General features: G+C 38.0%; 1 protein-coding gene and 1 long non-coding RNA gene across 2 annotated transcripts in view; one reads left to right on the top strand and one right to left on the bottom strand.

Moving 5' to 3' along the window:
- LOC105482563 (uncharacterized) overlaps positions 1 to 16,932 on the bottom strand; it is a 111,233-nt gene that overhangs the window by 30,259 nt on the left and 64,042 nt on the right. The window lies entirely within an intron of this gene.
- The window catches only part of LOC105482564 (secretagogin, EF-hand calcium binding protein), a 50,173-nt gene that overhangs the window by 31,103 nt on the left and 2,138 nt on the right, over positions 1 to 16,932 (top strand). Inside the window, exons 8-10 of the mRNA XM_011742737.2 lie at positions 6,508 to 6,553; positions 6,808 to 6,867; positions 8,386 to 8,454. Coding sequence (XP_011741039.1) covers positions 6,508 to 6,553; positions 6,808 to 6,867; positions 8,386 to 8,454 — 175 coding nt within the window. The remainder of the gene's footprint in view (positions 1 to 6,507; positions 6,554 to 6,807; positions 6,868 to 8,385; positions 8,455 to 16,932) is intronic.

Here is a 16,932-nt window from a genome sequence, read left to right as displayed (position 1 = left end):
TCAGTAACAGCCAGGATGTTGACCTCAGTAGACTAAATGGCCTTCTATCTGTGCCTGATAGGAATTGCGAGGCAGCCTGTGTGTCCTCCTTGGCTACTTTTTTTAGGACCTTCATTCTAATTTTGGCCACATTGATATAGAAGAGCCACTGAGGGACCAGCCAAAGAGGGACAAAAGTGTTTCTCCATCAGGCCTGGCACAGAAGGCATCTTGCCTCTGCTCCCTGGATCCCATCTGGTTCTCTTGGTCAATAGAGGCAGGGTTCCTCTCAAGTAGAGGTCAGAGAGCTATGTGAGAGAGCCAATCCCAAAGCAACCAAAGGATTCATTCAATAGATGACAATCTAGATGAAAACAAAAGCTTGCAATCTCGTGGTTCCCTTCACCAAAAGCATCTATTCATCCATGCGCTGATTCAGTTGTGCACACCTCAGAGTAGTGAGAGTTGAGGAGCCCTGTGTGCCCTGAGAGGCTGGGGTTAATAAAGGGCTCAGAGCGACTGCTCTCTGCCCTCTTAGTCCATATCCAATATGACCTACCTATGTATACAATGCTAAAATAACTAACATCATGCACAGACTGTAACTTATAAAGGCGAAATAAAAGGAAAGCAGTTAATTATACAATAACGCACATTTTAGTGTATAAGTGCTTGCATACAATCATAGTGAAGATATAATGAAGTGATCACATGCTTTCACCTGTGTAGAATTATAAATGGGGCAGCTGAGATGCTAACTGATACAATTGTGGCACTTTGGTAAGTCAGGTGCTGTTGATATGATTTCATGAAATAATAAATAAGTATTGACAGAGTTCCAAATGAGACAAAATACATTCATCTCTCAACACAATTCATCTACCATGTGGAAAATTTATGTAAGTAGTAAATTATGCAAACCTTGAGTTTTTATGCAAATAAGAATTCAGTTCCAAGCACAAATAATTAAAAGCAGGATTTTTACAGACATGATTGCCCCCCTGGACATTTGAAATTCAAGTGAGACATGGGACAATTCTTCATTCTGTGGAAATTTCCATGTAATGCCAGAAACCTAATATCCCTGGCCCTATGCACAAAATGCTAGTTGTGCCCCCTCTATCACTGTGATAACTAATAGGGCCTTCTGCATATGTCCAAACACTCTGTAGAGGCGGGTTTGCTATGGTCCTGCTGGTAGGGCGGGGACTATGCCTTAACCCCTTGAATAACTTCTCACTTGGTGGAGTGTTGTGCAATGAGGGGGATTCAATGAGTAGTTGTGAATTGATGGAGTTACAGTAGCACTGAACAAAGATGCAAGGCAGCAAAATCAGTTAGTACAGTCTTCCCTAAGTATCCTCTGGGGATTGGTTCCAGAACCTCCGCAGATGCCAGATACCCAAATCCTCGGATGCTCAAGTCCCACAGTTGGCCCTGAAGAACCCACAGATATGGGGTGCCAAGTGTATTTCAAAACCAGTTTGATATGGAATTTGAAAATGAGAACTGTGGTAAGCAGAATAAAGATGTCCACATCTTAGGCTGAGTGCGGTGGCTCACACTTGTAAACCCAGCACTGTGGGAGGCCAAGGCAGGTGCATCACTTGAGGTCAGAGTTCGAGACCAGCCTGGCTAACATAGTGAAACCCTGTCTCTACTAAAAATACAAAAAAAAAAAAAAAAAAAAAATTATTAGCCCGGCGTGGTGGTGCATGCCTGTAGTCCCAGCTCTTCAGGAGGCTCAGGCAGGAGATTTGCTTGAACTCAGGAAGAAGAGGTTGCAATGAGCCAAGATTGCATCACAGTACTCTAGCTAGGTGACTAAGCGAGATTCCATCTCAAAAAAAAAAAAAAAAAAAAAAAAAAAGGTGTCCACGTCCTAATACCCAAACTGGTGACTATTTCATGTTACAAGGCAAGAATGAATTAAAGTTGCAGATATAATTAAGTTTGCTAATCAACAGACTTTAAAATAGAGATTATTCTGGATTATCCACATTGGGCCCAATGTAATAACAAAGATCCTTTAAATATGGAAGAGGGAGTCAGAAGGTCAGAGTCACAGAGAGATTTGAAAATGCTAGTTGCTGGCTTTAAAGTGGAAGAAGAGGCTAAAGAATGTAGGCAGTCTCTAGAACCCGAAAAAAGGCAAGGGAAGGGATTCTCCCTGAGCCTCCAGAAGGAATGTGGCCCTGTTGACAGCTTGAATTTTGCCCAGTGAGATCAATTTCAGACTTCAGCTGCAAGTGCTGTAAATGATTATGGTCATTTGAAGCCACTATGTTTGTGGCAGTGTGTCACAGCAGCACTAGGAAACTAATACAACAACAAAGAGGCCTTAAAACATTTGCAGATAGGAATTTTCTCTCTCTACTTTCAGCTCTGAAATGCAGTTCAATTCCTCTACATAAAAGCACCTCCCAAGTATATGTGCTGTGACTGGCAACATGATTTAGGCTGCCTGGTGCCAGCAAATAGTAAGAACAATATTCCTTGCAGACTTCCAGGATATTCTATCTTCTAATTGGCTCAAATTAATTCCCTCTATTCTGAGCATTTGGAGGAGGAAAGATTTTCCACATAATTGTATTACATTTTTTCTACTTTTTCTATATATCCTCACGACTATGAATACAATATGAATCTAATGTTGAATCTATTGAAACTGATTGTATCCTATTAAAGTATAATTATAATTATACAGAAAAGACAGACATATTTGCTTTCTAAAACAAAAACAAGATTATTTTAAAATTGAGATATAATTTAAGTACCATAAAATTTACCCTTTTAAAGTATACAATTTGGTAGATTTTAATATATTCATAAAGTCCAGTCATCACCAGTATCTAATGTTAGAACATTTCATTATGCCAGAAGGATACCCAGTACCCATTAGCAGTCACTCCCCTCTTCCTCCTCCCACAAGACCCTGGCAACCACCAATCTACTTTCTCTTTCTATCGACTTACCTATTCTGGGCATTTCATATAAATGGAATCATACAATATGTGCCTTTCCTATCTGGCTATTTCACTTGGAGTAATGTTTTCAAGGTTCATCCATGTTGTAACTTTATCCCTTTTTATGGCTGAGTAATAGTCCCGTGTATGTACATATCACATTTTGTCCATTCATCAGTTGATGTTCATTTGAGTTATTTTCACTTTTTAGAGATTATGAATAATGTTGCTACATGTTTTGGGTTAAATATGTGTTTGTGATTCTCTTGGTTATATATTAAGAAGCAGAACTTTTGGTTCATATAGTAATTTTACATTTAATTTTCTGAGGAACTGCCAAAATGTTTTCTAAAGTGGCTGCACCATTTTACATTCCCACCAACAATGTATCAGGATTTTAATTTCTCCATATTCTAATTAGTACTTGTTATTGTTTGCATCTTTTTTAATCATAAAAAAGATTATACTTTTTATGATATATATCATAAAAAAGATATATAAAAAAGAAGATACTACTTCACATCTAGTGGGTGTGAAGTAGTATCTCATTGTGATTTGCATTTTGAATATTTTTTATGTATTACTGGCCATTTGTATGTCTTCTTTGGAGAAATGTCTGTTCAGATCCTTTGCGCAATTAAAAAATTGGGTGATTTGTCCTTTTGTTATTGAACTGTAAGAGTTCTATGTATATTCTGTTTACTAGACATTTCTCAGATGTATAATCAGCAAAAACTTTTTTCCATTTTGAGAGTTGTGTTTTCATTTTCTTGATGATGTCCTTTGAAGCACAAATGTTTTTAATTCTCATGAAGTCCAATTTGTCTAATGTTTTTGGTTGTTTGTGTTTTAGATATCATATCTAGGAAGCCACTGCCAAAATCCAAGCTCATGAAGATTTACCCCTTTGTTTCCTTCTAAGAGTTATATAAATTATAAAGTTTCTGTTTTATGTAAATCCATTTCATGTTAATTGTTTAATATGGTGTAAGGTGGGGGCACAATTTAATTTTGCATGTAGATATCTACTTGTCCCAACACCATTTCTTGAATATTTTTCCTTACTGAATGGTCTTGGCACCCTTTCTGAAAATCAATTGACCATATGTATGGGTTTATTTCTGTACTCTCAATTCTTTTCCATTTATCTACATGTCTGTCATTATGCCAAAACACACTATCTTGATTCTGTAGATTTGTAGGCAAATTTTGAAATAAAAAATGTGAGTCCTCAAACTTTGTTCCTCTTTTTCAAGATTGTTTTGGCTATCCTGGTTCATTTGCATATTCACATGAATTTTAGGACCAGATTGTCAATTTCTGCAAAAAAGCCAATTCAGATTTTGATGAGGATTGTTTTGAACTTGCAGATCAATTTGGGGAGCATTGTCTCCTTAAAAATATTAAGTCTCCCAAGGTATGAACGTGGGATGTTTTTTCATTTACTTAAGTCTTTAATTTGTTTCAACAATGTTTTGTAGTTTTCAGTCTACAAATTGAACCTCTTTCATTAAATTTTTTAAATATTTTATTCTTTTTGATACTATCATAAAAGGATTAGTATTCCAAATTCCACTTTTGGACTGGCTATTGTTAATGTATAGATATGTCATTGAATTTTTTATATTAATCTTGCATTCTGCCAGTGTGCTGGATTTGTTTATTAGCTCTAGTAGTTTTTTGTTGGATTCCTTAGGATTTTATATATACAAGATTGTATCATCTATAAAGAGATAGTTTTACTTCTTTCTATTCTGCCAATCTGTGCTTTTAATGGAGTATTTAATATGTGTATATTTAACGTGATTACTGAGAAGGTAGGATTTATATTTGCTATTTGTTTTCTCTTTGTCTTAAGTTTTAAAAATTCCTCTATCCTTCCATTACCGCTTCCTGCACGTTAAACAGACATTTTCAAATGTATTATTTTAATTCCCTTATTTTTCTTTTGCTATTTTTTTGAGTTATTTTCTTAGCGGTTGTCTGCTAGATTACAATTAACATTTTAATTTAGATCAAATCTAATTGTGGATTAGTAACAACTTAATTTCAATATTATACCCCAAATTTTACTTCTATATAGTTCAAATGCCTTTCTCCTCCTTTCTGTTGTTAAAATTATATCTTTATATATCGTGTGCTCAACAACATAGATTTTTAGTTATTGTTTTATGAAATTGTAATTTAAATCAGATAGCAAAAAAGTTACACACAAAAAAATACATTTATGCCGTATTTTATATTGGGTTATATATTTACCGCTTCTGGTGCTCTCTATTTTTTCATGTGGATTTACGTTATTGTCTAGTGTCCTTTAATTTCAGCCTGAAGGACTCCCTCTAGTATTTCTTATAGGTCATATTTCTGGTGTATTGATGATTTTTGTTGTTGTTTATTTGGTGACTTTTCTGAACTAATTCTATGAAGTCTATATTCTTTGTCAGGTGTGTCCACTGAAGTCTCTGCTAGGTTAGTTCAATGGTCAGTTCATGATTGGACAGAGATTTTCTAAAATGTCTTGGACCAGTAAGTCGCCCACTCTCTTGCTAACGGGCTCTGTGTATGTATTAGGGCAAGTTAAATGCTACAGTCATTGTTCTAACCAAGATTCAGCTATTTTGGGGGCCGGGTGCGGTGGCTCACGCCTGTAATCCCAGCACTTTGGGAGGCCAAGGCGGGAGGATCACGAGGTCAGGAGATCGAGACCATCCTGGCTAACACGGTGAAACCCCATCTCTACTAAAAATGCAAAAAAATTAGCCAGGCCTGGTAGCGGGCACCTGTAGTCCCAGCCACTCCGGAGGCTGAGGCAGGAGAATGGCGTGAACCCGGGAGGCTGAGCTTGCAGTGAGGCGAGATCGCACCATTGCATTCCAACCTGGGCGAAAGAGTGAGACTCTGTCTTAAAACGTGGTGGCTCACGCCTGTAATCCCAGCACTTTGGGAGGCCGAGGCGGGCGGATCACAAAGTCAGGAGATCGAGACCACGGTGGAACCCTGTCTCTACTAAAAATACAAAAATTAGCCGGGCGCGGTGGTGGGCGCCTGTAGTCCCAGCTACTCAGGAGGCTGAGGCAGGAGAATGGCGTGAACCCGGGAGGCGGAGCTTGCAGTGAGCCAAGATCGCGCCACTGCACTCCAGCCTGGGCGACAGAGCGAGACTCCATCTCAAAAAAAAAAAAAAAGATTTAGCTGTTTTTTTTCAGAGTAAACACTCCCCAGATTGCTGCAAGACTTTAATTGTTTTCCAGAGCTCTGGGAAAATTATTTTGACTATTTTTTCCAGTTTTCTCATTGCTTTATGAAGGAGAGAATTTCCAGAAGGCCATATTGTGCATTTTCCACTGAGATGAACTTTTAAAAGTCTGTGGTGACTACTAATCTCTACGAGTTTTTCCCAATTAATTTCTCTGTTTTCGTGATGTAAGAAGTTCTGTCTTTCAAGTACCTATTCTGTTTTGCAGGAAATTGTCTGTACTTTCCACACACCAGGGCTATAAATTTTCATATAACTGAGAGCTGAACGATCCTTATGTGGATTTTTTTTTTTTTTTTAATTTAGGATTCTGGCTCTTCAGGAAAACTTCCTTCTCCAATTTAAAATGGATGTAAGTAGTGACATTTCTATAGATGGGTTTATGTCATTGCTGTTTCTCTACGGATTTGAGCAGGAAAGAAGAAGGGAAGGCATCTATTTGCTCTACTTTATAACTTATTTAGAAACAGACAAGGCTCAGTGTGGAATCAAGGGATCTTAAAGGTCATTGACTCAAAGTTTACAAAAGTTGTCCAGGACTCTGGAAGAATTGTACAGCTGAATTGTCACATTGTTGGACTGACATAATGTTTTTTCCTTACACAGGCTTGTTCTACTGAAGAAAGGAAAAGGGACTTTGAGAAAATCTTTGCCCACTATGATGTTGTAAGTGTGCCTCTTTATATTGTGCTGGCCATCTTTGAGTAGGAAACTTGTTTAGCCCCTACGTGGAACCATCTTACCCAACAGACCCTAAACTTACATGATGAATACCAATCCCATCTGTGTGTTTCTAGGTCAAGGTACCCTCAACTTCTCTATAGACCTTCTGAGAATAGAGTAAAAAGAGCCAAAGGAGTACATATGGTTGAGAAAAGAAAAAAAAAGATAACTTTTTTTTGGCTCCTTGGACCCAAACTACAAGTTTTCTCCTTCTTGTAGGACTAAGAGTTCATTTATAATATCATGCATAAAAACATACAACCCCCCAACCCAGTATTCAACCCAAAGAAATAGAGGACAAGTCATACCTATTTATCATGAAAACTATTTTTCTTGTAGAACCAATTATTTGATGAAAAGGGGAGAAAATAAAAATTATAAGTACAAAGTATGGCAAAGAGATTAAATTTCCTAAGGACATGATAGTATGATGTAAGAAGGAAGAAAAGTAGAAAAGCAGAAAAAAGTTGGGAAAGATTATAAGGATGTTTCCCTGAAACTAATCAGACTAGATAATTATGTGTCATGTTCTGAGCAGAAAACAGCATCACCTGGGAGAGGCAGTCTAGCATAGAGGTGGCTAAACATGTGACTTCTGTGACCAATTACCTAGGTTTGAATCATGGCTTATTACCTATGGGACCTTGGGCAGGTTCCTTAGCCTCCCTGTGCTTTGTTTTCCTTATTCGTAAAATTGGGGTGATAAGGATAATAATACCTACCTTCTGGGGATGTTATGAGAATTAAATGAATTCAGGTTTAGAAAGCTTTTATGAGAGTGCCTGATAAGTACTATGTAAGTGTTTGGTAAATACACTAGGGAATGGAATTTTTAAAATGATATGTGAAAGGCTCAGGATTAAGAAATCACAAAGAGAGCAGATGAGTTATTATAGTGGAACTTTAGAGAATAAACAAATACTTTAATATGTATTGTATTTTATAGATGTTCATATTTGCATGTGTTATAAAATGGGAATAAAGGGTCTCATGTGCAGACCAAATGATAATTCTAACATGTTCATTCAATGTAGTCTTCCTGGATTTAAAATAAATATTTTAGTAATCACCATATCATTGCCAAATTATAGGGCAAGATAAAAAAGTTTCAACCTATACCTCAAAGGATTAATATTATGTACAATTAACACTTATCTAAACTGAGGCCTAGGACCCAGGAAGCAAATAAAGTCAATATATGACATAAGACTGCAATCTACAAAAGCCGAGGAACTCAAAAGTATGACTTCTCATTTGGTTACATGGAGCAGTTTTCAACGAGTTATTTTAATTCATGTGGAACATTCACGTCCTGCATGGAGAACATAAATTGGAACATGCCACTTCTAAATCTATTTGCGGCCACACAAGAATACTGATACGGTTTATTTATCTAATTTATTCCTTTGCTTTTTGGCTTAAGAAAATGATTTTTAGGCAAGTGGATCTTTTCCTTTTCAGAGTAAAACGGGAGCCCTAGAAGGCCCAGAAGTGGATGGGTTTGTCAAAGACATGATGGAGCTTGTCCAGGTGAGTGCAGGTTCTTCTTCTTATGAACTGGGGTTGTCATTTTGATTGATTCCATTTTTTATGTGTGGGAATCAGTGAGACTGAAGGTTAATGTCAAAGATAAAATCTAGAGATGCAGTTTATTTAATAACCTTTGAATTGCTATAAAACCCAACAAACCTCCCTCACTTTCTTAAGATTGCAGTTTAAATTTCTTGAAGTTATCATACAGGTATCTTTTTACCATCATTTAAAGGCCAGCTATTTTACCGAAGGACCGCAGTGCCACTGAATATCTTTCTGTTCTATTTTTTGGTTACAGAAAGTCCCTTTTCCCTTTAGACTTGGTTATTAGAATAACTAAAACATTTAATTGAATTTCATGTAATAAAACTGATCTTCAGAATTTTATACATATATATATATATATTTTTTTTTTTTTTTTTTTTTTACTAAGAGGCTTATCTAATACCTAGCCTAAGATGGTTATTTATGGGTTAAGACATTGCTGAGGTTGGGGCAGATGAAGTTTAGATTATATTTATATCACACAGCTGTTTTATGTAGGATAGACAACGTTTAAAAAATTTCCTTTGAGGTCCTGTTGAACTGTATTGACCAGCTACATGATCCAGTTCAGCAGATCATTTCCAATTCTTCCATTTCCATGGGATTGTGTAGACAATGAATTTAGTAGTCTTGTATCCTCAGGGAGTTTTTGAGGTTTGTTCAGAACACAATGATTCTTTTCTGGTCAGCCCAGATGGCAAAAAATTAGAGTAGCAATTATGAACTGTTTGTGGAGTTCCAGACTTCTTTGAAAATCCGATTAACACTATGGAGCCTTGCAGCTGAAAAATGTCCAGATATCAATTTTTGCATGAATCTCCAGAAAGTTTGTGTACTGTGATAGAGCAGGCATGGATAAAACCCTCTCTGACGTCTAATTAGCCTGATGAGACGTCTTCTGTGACTCCCTTCTTTTGTTGTTCTCATCCCAACGGGTCCCTTGCCTCTTCTTTTCCTCGTTCTCTTGTTGCTCCTGTTGGAGATTTTACAGGCATTTGCACAGCCAGAATAATTGATGGGTATTGGTGTGATATTGCTTTTTATATTGATTGCTAGAGGAAAATCCCATTTCACCCATTATCTATTTAATGCCAGAATGGCTTCTGTAATAGAAACTGAGCAGTTATCTATAGGAATATTAAAGTTGCATGGCAGCATTTGCTGAACTAGAGTTTTAATTTGCTTTTGAGAGAATGAATGGGACAGTTTTTTGAGAGCTGCCTGGTCTCTTATGCATTGGATCCAAGGGCAGTGACTGCCTGAGTGTAGAGCCTGGGGGCTTTGGAACCTTACTGCACTCTACCCCACCACCCTCCACAGAGGTTCTGGCCTTCTGCTGTTCCATGGCCCCCACACACAGCCCAGCTGTGAGTGTGGATGCACAGTCACAGTGAGCAATCAGTCATTAACCAAATCAACCTCCCTTCTTCTTTGCTCCCCCTTTTCTTTAGTCTCAAACTTGTGGGAAACAATTTTTTCTCAGGTCAGAGGTGTCATTTGTTGCTGAAAACAGTTTTGCGGCATCCCACGTCTTTGCCAGGCTGTGGGAGGCAGCTGGGCTGGGCTGAGTGATTAGGCTCTGCTTGAATCAGAATACATCTGATTTACAGAATTTGAAGCAGTGGTTTCCAGAGGGGCTGCCTTGGTTGGGGGTGGCTGCTGCTCTTCCTCTTTGGTAACCTCATTTTAGTTATTCTCCCTTCTTTCTCTTTTCCCTCGCTATGAAAAGAACTGGAATTTTTTTTGTAGATGAGGCAGTGTAAAATGGGAGACAGTGCTTTGGACTGTGACAGATCTGAGCTTTAATTCCAGATCAGCCATTTATGAACTGTATATCTGTGGGCAAGTTACTCAATCTCTCTGATACTTGTCTCCTCATCTGTTATATGGGCACAATATTTACGTCCCAAGGTTGTGTGCTGACTAGAAATAACATAAACACTGATCACAGACCCTGGGATATCGAATGATTCCCAAAAGTAATAGTCTTTGTTATTTTCTTAGAACAAAGCTGGTGTAATATTTGGAGTACATTTCTGAGCTTGAGAATAGTTATTGAAAGAGAATTTCATAAAAGGAATCAGCAGCTCAATGCATGGCTATGCCATTCTACTGGATATTCCTGTCCAAAACAATAATGTAAAAAAAGCCAGTACAAAAGAAAACTTCTAAAAGATAGGTATGTCAGATGGCAATTAACTAACATATTTTAGTATGCATAGCTTGAACATTTTTGCTTCCTTTCTGATTATAAAATTATCTCTGCATACTATAGAAAAATGTTGAAAATAAAGGCAAGTAAAAGTTAAGAAGCTGACGAGAATTCAAGCTAAGAATTCAGATTCTAGGCTGACCCCCGGGGTTCCAGGCCTGATTTTACCACTCCCTGCCATGAGACCTTGGGCAAGTTGTTTTGCATCTCCAAACCTCAGTTTTCTCATCTGGAAGATGGAAATTGTCATAGATCCTACTTCCATAAAGTTGCCATGAAGATTACAGAAGGAAAATCTGAATAAGGCAATTAATATTGTGCTACTTCACTAATTAATACCATGGTAATAAATTATTATTAAAAACAAAAAACATTGGCTTTACCACATATTGATCTGGAAAGTGATATAACTGTCATAACTTTAGTGACTATGATACTTGCTATTTCCATATGATTTTTCTAAGAGAAAGCCCAGATATCTGTAATCAGTGTAATTTTACTGGATCCCTTCGTAAAAAAATCATGATTTTTGAATCTGGATAATCTTAATAATCTTCAATAACTCTGCCTTTCAGTTGTCATTGAGTTTGGCAATGGTTTTCAAAGGCCAGTAGGAGGAAAATCCAAACCAACAATGTAGCAGACAAGACATTTTTTCCAGAGAAAATGAAAGAGATGGGAAAAATACTGGACCATGCAAAAAATTAGTTGGAAGCAGAGATCAGCCTCATTCTTCAATGGATTTATATCACCTCTATGGGAAGGTGAAGATCCTTGCCCCTTTTTGCCTCTCTGTTTCTGTGGAGCTGCTGGGGCAGCACAAAGGCACCTCTCAGTGTAAGCATCAGGCCAATTTGAGACAGAGCTACTTCCTAGGGACCTAGTCAGACTGTGGTCAGTAATTCAGAAGGAATTTATTGGGATTCTCCAGATGATTTGTTGAGCTAAAACATATGTACACAGTAGTTCATTATTAATGTTCTCCTCCGATAATTGAAGGTGCATACACTTACTGTGTCTTTCCTAGTCTTTACTGGACCTTCCTTAGTCTTCTAGGTTTCTTTAAAAATACTCACCATATAATTTGTATGCTGTAGTCAAAGGATGACCAGTAGTTGAATTTCACATTTCTTGGCTTTATAAACAGAGTCTTTCCTGTGACTTTTTTCTTTATTTTCATTTTATAAAAAAGGGCCATGGGAGAAGTAAACAAATCAGTATTTGGAATTTATTTTAAAAGACAGTGTCAGAGAGCATATACCATGGGGTCAGCAGGAACGTGGCCCAGTTACAAAGTCTGGGTCAGGGTTTTTGGTGTTTACAGTAATAACTCTGAAGTAAGCTTATCTTATAGTCTTTTAATTCTTGGACAATCATATATGATGTATATATTGACTTTACATGAACAAGATTATTTGGTTATCAAAACACCTCATTCCCCAAGCTCTGAAAAATGGCACCCAAGTCTTTCCTCTGTCAATCTGATAAGATAGCAGGTCCCTGAGGAATAAACATGGTTTCTTTTTTTCCAACAAATGTATTGAGATATGATTGACACTTAAAAAAGCACTGTATATACCTAATGTATACAATTTGATGCATTTGGATGTAAGTATACATCCATGAAACCACGTCATGATCAATGACATAAACTTATCCATTATCTGCAAACATTTCTCTAGCCACCCCCTCCACCTTTTTTTGTCTTTTTGTTTTGTTTTGTTTTCTTTTATGTCAAGAACACTTAACATAACATTTACCCTCATAGCAAATTTCCAAGTATACAATACAATATTGTTTTTTTTTTTTTTTTTTTTTTTTGAGACGGAGTCTGGCTCTGTCGCCAGGGCTGGAGTGCAGTGGCCGGATCTCAGCTCACAGCAAGCTCTGCCCCCCGGGTTTATGCCATTCTCCTGCCTCAGCCTCCCGAGTAGCTGGGACTACAGGCGCCCGCCGCCTCGCCCGGCTAGTTTTTTGTATTTTTTAGTAGAGACGGGGTTTCACCGTGTTCGCCAGGATGGTCTCGATCTCCTGACCTCGTGATCCGCCCGTCTCGGCCTCCCAAAGTGCTGGGATTACAGGCTTGAGCCACCGCGCCCGGCCGCAGTATACAATACAATATTGTTAATCATATGCACAATAACTTCTGTACAAGATTTTTGTTTGTTTGTTTTTGAGATGGAATCTCACTCTGTTGTCCAGGCTGGAGTGCAATGGTGTGATCTTGGCTCACTGCAACCTCCACCTCCTGGGTTCATGTGATTCTCCTGCCTCAGCCTCCTGAATATCTGGGAATCACAGGTGCATGCCACCACACCCAGCTAATTTTCATAATTTTAGTAGAGATGGTGTTTCACCATGTTGTCCAGACTTGTCTCAAATTCCTGACCTCAAGCGATCTGTCCACCTCGGCCTCCCAAAGTGCTGACATTACAGGCGTGAGCCACTCTGCCTGGCCTACAAGACTTTTTAACAATCCGTAGCTCACTCAGAGAGGCATAAAAATCAACACAAGAATCCACAACTTAAATTAGAAAGTAGAATGGCAAGAAATTCAAGATCTCCCAAGAGAAGGTATAAATGTGAACAGTAACATCGGAAGCCAAATAAATTGGCTGCCTGGAAGTGATGGGAGTTCCTGCCCACAGGCTTCCCTAAAGTTCTTTCTTTTCCTTGATGGACACCCCATTTGCTTTTTCTCTGCTATTGACAGGAAAATGGTTGGCAAGAGGGGACAATACCTCTTGTTATTGATAGATTCAATAAAGGATTGAATATAACATGTGCCTCTCTAAAGAGCTAGCCCTTCGCAAAAATGTTTCTTTTCACTTTTAAATTGTAAAAATGATACATGTGTCATAGAGAAATCAGAAAACAGAAACCAGAAAAAACAGAAGCATAACTTCTATGTTCTAACAGACTGACTGTGAACTGACTTCTCTCCTATGTATGTTTTTATATGGTTGAGATTATAGTGAATAATAGACATTACAATATAATAGTATATTATATATAATATAGAGTATACTATATATAGCCTATTATAGAATAATAGTAATGGTCATTCAGTAACCACATAATATTTCACCTGTGGTTAGATCATAATTTACTTAAACATTCCCCTATTACTAATACTTTAGATGGTGTCCCATGTCTGTGATTCAAAACAATAATGCAATAATATCTTTGTGCAAAAATCTTTCTCTATATTTGGCCTCGTCCCAGGAATAAAATTACTAAATCAAGTGGTTTGCATGCTTTAAAATTCCTGGGATCCATTGTCAAGTTTTAGCAAACATCTGAAGAAAGAGCAGGTGTGTTTTCCCATTTCGTTCTTCAATGTCCTTTCCTCCAACCTGACTTTTCTTCCCCTCACTACCCAGAAAGTTGATGATGACTTCATTTTGACCTAGCTTTGTCTATCAAGGAAGATAGCATTCTGGTATATATAGTATATGTTTTCACACTATTAAGTTAGGGACTTAAAGTGCTGCCATCTCTTGAGTGATGAAAAACTGAAAAGAGAGGATAGGTGGCAAGGAGAAGAAAATGTAATCCCAAAGAGTGAATATCTAACAAAAGAATGTCTGGGGTGGTGGGAACTAGTGATGGGAAGAAAGTTGGAAGACTGAAGAGGTTCTTCCTGGAGCTTCTCAAATTACAACACTGCTAGGAGACTTCCCAGTATCTGAGCAGACATTTCCATTTGCCTAGTAAAGTGATCCTAAAGGAATACCAATGTAATTTCTTATTTTCATTTTAAAAAGCAATGGCAGGTCATAATTTGTAAACAAGATGAGGCTTGTTGGTAGAGACCTGGACAGATATCTAAAGCAATAATATCTTAACTTCTGCCTGTCGCCTCAATGTTTTAAAACACCACTGTGGCCAATAAATAGTAAACTGGAGACCGAAAACATGTTGTAATTTTGCATGATTAGAGAATAAGGTTCTGGTTAATTAAATATTTTGATTGATAGAGAATTATTTTAAGTGGATTACAATAAAATGCACTTACCATCAGTGAAACTCTAATTCAGTTCCTCTAGTGGTCAGAATATGGTCCAGTGTTGGAGTCATGATGACTATAAGATAGAGATTTGTGGAGTGCTGGTTAAGAGAAGGCTTGGATATGAACTTTAATTATATTAAGAGAATTGGAATGTACAGGAAAGGGTAGTTGTATGACAAAAACAGGAAGACTGCATTTGAGGATAGTCATTCACTAATTTCATAGATATAATTGAGTATCTACTACGGGCAAGAATTGGGAAGAGAAGGCCAGACCCAAAGGTCCCCCAACTGCCAGTATTAAAGGGAAACAGGTCAGCATTTTTCAATCAATTTTATCTCAGATCCACTCTCACACTGTCCTATGAGATGAATGAGGAAAAAATTACACTTTTACATGAAAGGTTATGATACAGTGTAGTGATGAAAAATATACACTTTGGGACCTGCCTGCCTGGATTTGTATCTTGGTTCTGACATGGCTCAGCTGTGTGACAGTGGGCAAGTTAATTAACCTCTCTGTGCTTTAGTTTACTCATCTATGAATTAATGATGAAAGTAGATACAACCTCCTAGGGTTGTTCTGAAGATTAGAGTTAATGTATTTCGAGCTTTTACCTCAGGAACCTATCTGCAATTATATTAGTCACTTGTTATAAAAACTCTTGTTAAGACTGAGGCTCCAAGGGTTTCTGGTGATGTGTCTTCAGTGACACGTGCATTTTTTGAGCTGTGGCATTTAGGTCTCCTGACTCATATTGAGTTGTTCAATATTAAAAACATAACTCAAAAGGTCCGCAGGAACTTCCCTTACATACATCCGCATTCATTCCCACATCCCCTAACACACATACATTCATACACCAAAAATATTTTCCACTCACTGGAAGGAAATAATTACTATGGTGGGAAACAAAGCCCATTATTCTTCAATTACAAAACAAAACAAAAACAAACTTAGAATAGTTTGAATGAGGTAAATACATTGGCAAATTAATTCACACTAATGTGTAAATGACTACCACTTGAGTATTTTTCTAATCTTGGGATTTGCCAAAAGGATCCTGGGGCCATTTAGTGGAGAAAAGTTTTAGCAACAAGTCACTGAAGATGGTGAAAAGCAAAAATTCCCACATTGCACTGTACCACAAATGAACTCCCACCAGGGGGGTCTCAGAATGCAGCCTGTTTTCAGGACCTCTGAGCCCCATTTCCTCGGGCCACATCTATACTTGCCTGGTACTGGCAGAGAACTACAAGAGAACCTATTGACAGGTCGAGCTACATTGTGGCCTCAGAGTCTAATCATTCAGGAAGAGTGAAGTTGATCAAATTTATCTTCTGGTCCCAGACTTTCAGCTCCTGATCTCTCTCTGAACACCAGCCCTACTCCGGTGTTTATTATTCCTGCTCTGCCATCTGGCTCCCAATTTCTTTTGCTGTTTCCTTCTTCCTCCTATTTAAAAACTGCTATCAATAATAGATTTGGTGTCAGTCATTTGCCCCATTGGACAGTGCAAATTAACGAGTCTTAAAGTGGCTTGCTAGTTAAGGGACAGTTTGTTTTTCCCCTACTGATGACGTTTTTAGTGATTTTGTTTTTGGAAACGAAAAAAACCTTGGGGCAGGGTTGGGTAATGGAGAGTGCTTCCAAGAGCCCCTGAAATCAAACCTGCGGGTGGCTGCCTTCTCTGTTCACTCATAAAACTACTCCAGTAATCAAGGGGCTTGGAAATTTGACTAAATTTGTTTTTTGTTTTTTCTCTTTGTATATTGACTTTTAAATTTAGATTTGTGAACACAAGTTTTCTGAAAAGGAATTTGGTGGAAAGGCTTTATTCCCGTTAATAGTTTGAAAATGGGGCTGGGCATGATGGCTCATGCCTCTAATCCCAGCACTTTGGGAAGCCGAGGCCGGTGTATCATCTCAGGTCGGGAGTTTGAGACCAGCCTGGCCAACATAGTGAAACCCCATCTCTATGGAAAAAATACAGTTAGCCGGGTGTGGTGGTGGGCACCTGTAATCCCGGCTAATTGGGAGGCTGAGGCAGGAGAATCGCTTGAACCTGGGAGGTGGAGGTTGGAGGTTGCAGTGAGCTGAGATTAGCCACTGCACTCCAGCCTTGGTGACAAGAGTGAAACTCCGTCTCAAAAAAAAAAAAAAAAAAAAAGAAAAAACGGGAAAATGGAGGACACACTTTTCAGTG

This window comes from Macaca nemestrina, chromosome 5 (genome assembly GCF_043159975.1).
Source record: "Macaca nemestrina isolate mMacNem1 chromosome 5, mMacNem.hap1, whole genome shotgun sequence".
Taxonomy (NCBI): Eukaryota; Metazoa; Chordata; class Mammalia; order Primates; family Cercopithecidae; genus Macaca; species Macaca nemestrina.
The sequence above is the reverse complement of the archived record's forward strand: the minus strand, read 5'-3'. Positions and strand labels throughout refer to the sequence as shown.